Raw genomic sequence first — 2771 nt, 5'->3', positions numbered from 1 at the left:
TTCCGATCGATGCAACACGCACATAAAGACACACACTTCTCCAGTTACAACGAAGTCCAAAAATGGGTGGATGAATGGATCGCCTCGAAAGATACCGCGTTCTACCGTCGTGGGATTGCTCTGTTGCCAGAGAGATGGGAAAAAGTATTAGAAAATGGAGGAAATTACTTTGATTAAGGTATTCATTCATCTTTCCTTCGAAACAAATCGATTTTCGAGACGACAAAACGATAGGAATTAAGTTTAACACCTAAAAAATTATCTCGTAAACTATTGATTTCTTGATATCTCTATTTTCATATTTTTATATACAGAATAATTAAAGAAATTGTATTATGTGATTGCAATAATGTACAAATAAACTACTCTTAATGAAACATCCTGTATAGTTTTAAAAATTAGCCATTAATTATTATTTACATATTGTATTAATTTGCCAGAAACATTTTCTCCTTCTTCTGCAATCTTTTTATTTGCTTCTTTTAACATTCTGATACCTTTAGGACTGTGATGAAAAAATGTTACTAAAGTTTTATACTTTGTAATTACAGAGAGAATTTCATTGTTATTACACTTTGTAATGGAATTTTTTAGAACAAGGTTCAAACTATGTGCAAAACATGGTAAATATTTTTTATTTAGCAATTCAACACTTAATTTCATCAGTAAGAATCATAGGGCTACAAGCCTAAGGTTATTTTGTTGTAAATAAATAGATCGTATAAAGATGTCATAAACATATAATAATAACTAAGAACATGATAACTATAATATGAATAAATAAAACAAAACGAACGTACGTTTCGATCCTTGTTGGACCATTTTCAATGTTCATAAGATAAACGATAAAAATTACTATATAAAGAACTTAAATTCTCTCTCAAACGCAAAGTTACAAAAATTAACACAGTAACATATCGAAAAATAATATAACAGTCGCAATAATAAAAATTATATGTAAAGTTCTTAAATAAAAACATGTAAAGCGCAGAAATAATAGAAACAGATGCAAATTGTCGGATGAGAATTGTGTAGAATTCATTACCAGTATGTCGTCAAATGACATTGTAAAGCTAATGCCAATTAAAAGGTGTCATAAAATAAATTGTGTAAATCTTCCACTCGATATGTTAGTATCAGTAGAAAGGAATCTTTAGATGAAAATATATAAACTTTTTATTTCACTCAATATGTTGCAGTATAAGTGTATGTAATAAGAGACATCCTGAGTAGATAAAACCGGCATTGCATCTGTTGAAGTTGTATAAAATTACAAAATTGGATAACATAAGTTTAATGAGTTGAATAATATGTAATAGTGGAAAACTAAATATAACATTTGTAAGAACAAATTAGACTAAATATGATAAAAATAGCAGTAAAAATTATTAAATTATACAAAAATTGTAGAAAACAAATATATAAGGAAAACGGAAAAAATAATAATAATAATCATGTATAATAAATTTGAAAATGACAACAGTCAGTGTATTAACAGGTCAGAGAAAATTATAAGAAATCAGTATATAGTATGAGGATAAAATACCTTGAATTATGTGATTTCCGTAAAACAATGTTAAGGTCACCATAGTGAAAAAACATAACAGTATATTATAAACTGTAGATAATTAAAAGAAAAAATTAATTAAAAAATTAAAAAATTAAAAAATTATGCGACGTGAGTATATGTGGTACTTTACTATTGTAAGTCACAGAATAAAGTAAGAGCGACACACTTCGGAGAAATAGGAATTAAATAGAACTGTCTGGAAAGAAAAGAATAAAAGAGGGGAGAACAGGAGTAGAAGGGGAAGACAGAGAAAAGAAGAAGAGAATTGCGTTGAAAACCATCACGAAGGAGAAAGAGCACGAATAATACTAGAATAAGATTCCGGCAATGCCTCAATGTCCTTCATTTTATTTATACCCTGTTTTTGTCGTTTAATATGTATCATTTCTGATACAAGTCTTTTATTATAAGTCGATTCGCTATCTAAGACCTTTACTTCGTCCCATTTGAAATTGTGATCGAATTTTATTCTATGGTCTGAGATAACAGAAGGGGAGCTAGTATTTTTTCTGATGTCGGATTTGTGTTCGTTGACTCTTGTACTTAATCTTCTTTTAGTTTGACCGACATAGCTAGCCTCACAATTCTCGCATGATATCTTATAAACCACATTCTGGTTAGACATAAGTTCTAACTTATCCTTTCCTTTTCTAATAAGACCTTTCAATGTATTCGGAATAGTGAAGGCCAACTTGCAGTGGAACATACTAGAAATCGGAAGAAAGCTCTCCGAAATTGATTTAACATATGGGATGGTAAAATATTTATCTTTAACTAGTATGTTACCTGTCTTATTCTTATTGTGAATATAAAAATTTATTCTCTGTGTAATATTAGTAAAAATGAAAGACAGTGGATAACAATTGTCTAGAAAGGTGTTAATAGCATTGACAAGATTTCCTTGTTGAAAGGAAGGATGTGACAATAATAAGATTTTATCAATGCAACTAATCAAAGTACTTTTTTTATGGCAAGTAGGATGGTTGGAATAAAAACTAAGAAACCTACCCGAATATGTGCTCTTGTGAAAAACATCAAAAATTATTCGGTTATTGTCAATAATGATAGTTGTGTTTAAAAAACTGATTCTATTCCCTGTACCGACCTCACAAGTAAACTGTAGTCTAACATGTATTGAATTAAAAATCTTCAAAGTCTCAACCAAGTTACCATGAGGAGCGCAAGTATAACATCATCAATA

At 29.3% G+C, this 2771-nt stretch overlaps 1 protein-coding gene across 1 annotated transcript in view; it reads left to right on the top strand.

Annotated features, from left to right (window-relative positions):
* Positions 1–2165, top strand: part of LOC108758993 (uncharacterized protein K02A2.6-like) — a 7343-nt gene extending 5178 nt beyond the window's left edge. Inside the window, exon 5 of the mRNA XM_018504244.1 lies at positions 2129–2165. Within this exon, the coding sequence (XP_018359746.1) occupies positions 2129–2165 (37 nt within the window). The remainder of the gene's footprint in view (positions 1–2128) is intronic.
* The last annotated feature ends 606 nt before the right edge of the window (positions 2166–2771 follow it).

The sequence above is a fragment of the Trachymyrmex cornetzi genome, unplaced genomic scaffold (assembly GCF_001594075.2).
Source record: "Trachymyrmex cornetzi isolate Tcor2-1 unplaced genomic scaffold, Tcor1.1 scaffold1642, whole genome shotgun sequence".
Taxonomy (NCBI): Eukaryota; Metazoa; Arthropoda; class Insecta; order Hymenoptera; family Formicidae; genus Trachymyrmex; species Trachymyrmex cornetzi.
The sequence above is the reverse complement of the archived record's forward strand: the minus strand, read 5'-3'. Positions and strand labels throughout refer to the sequence as shown.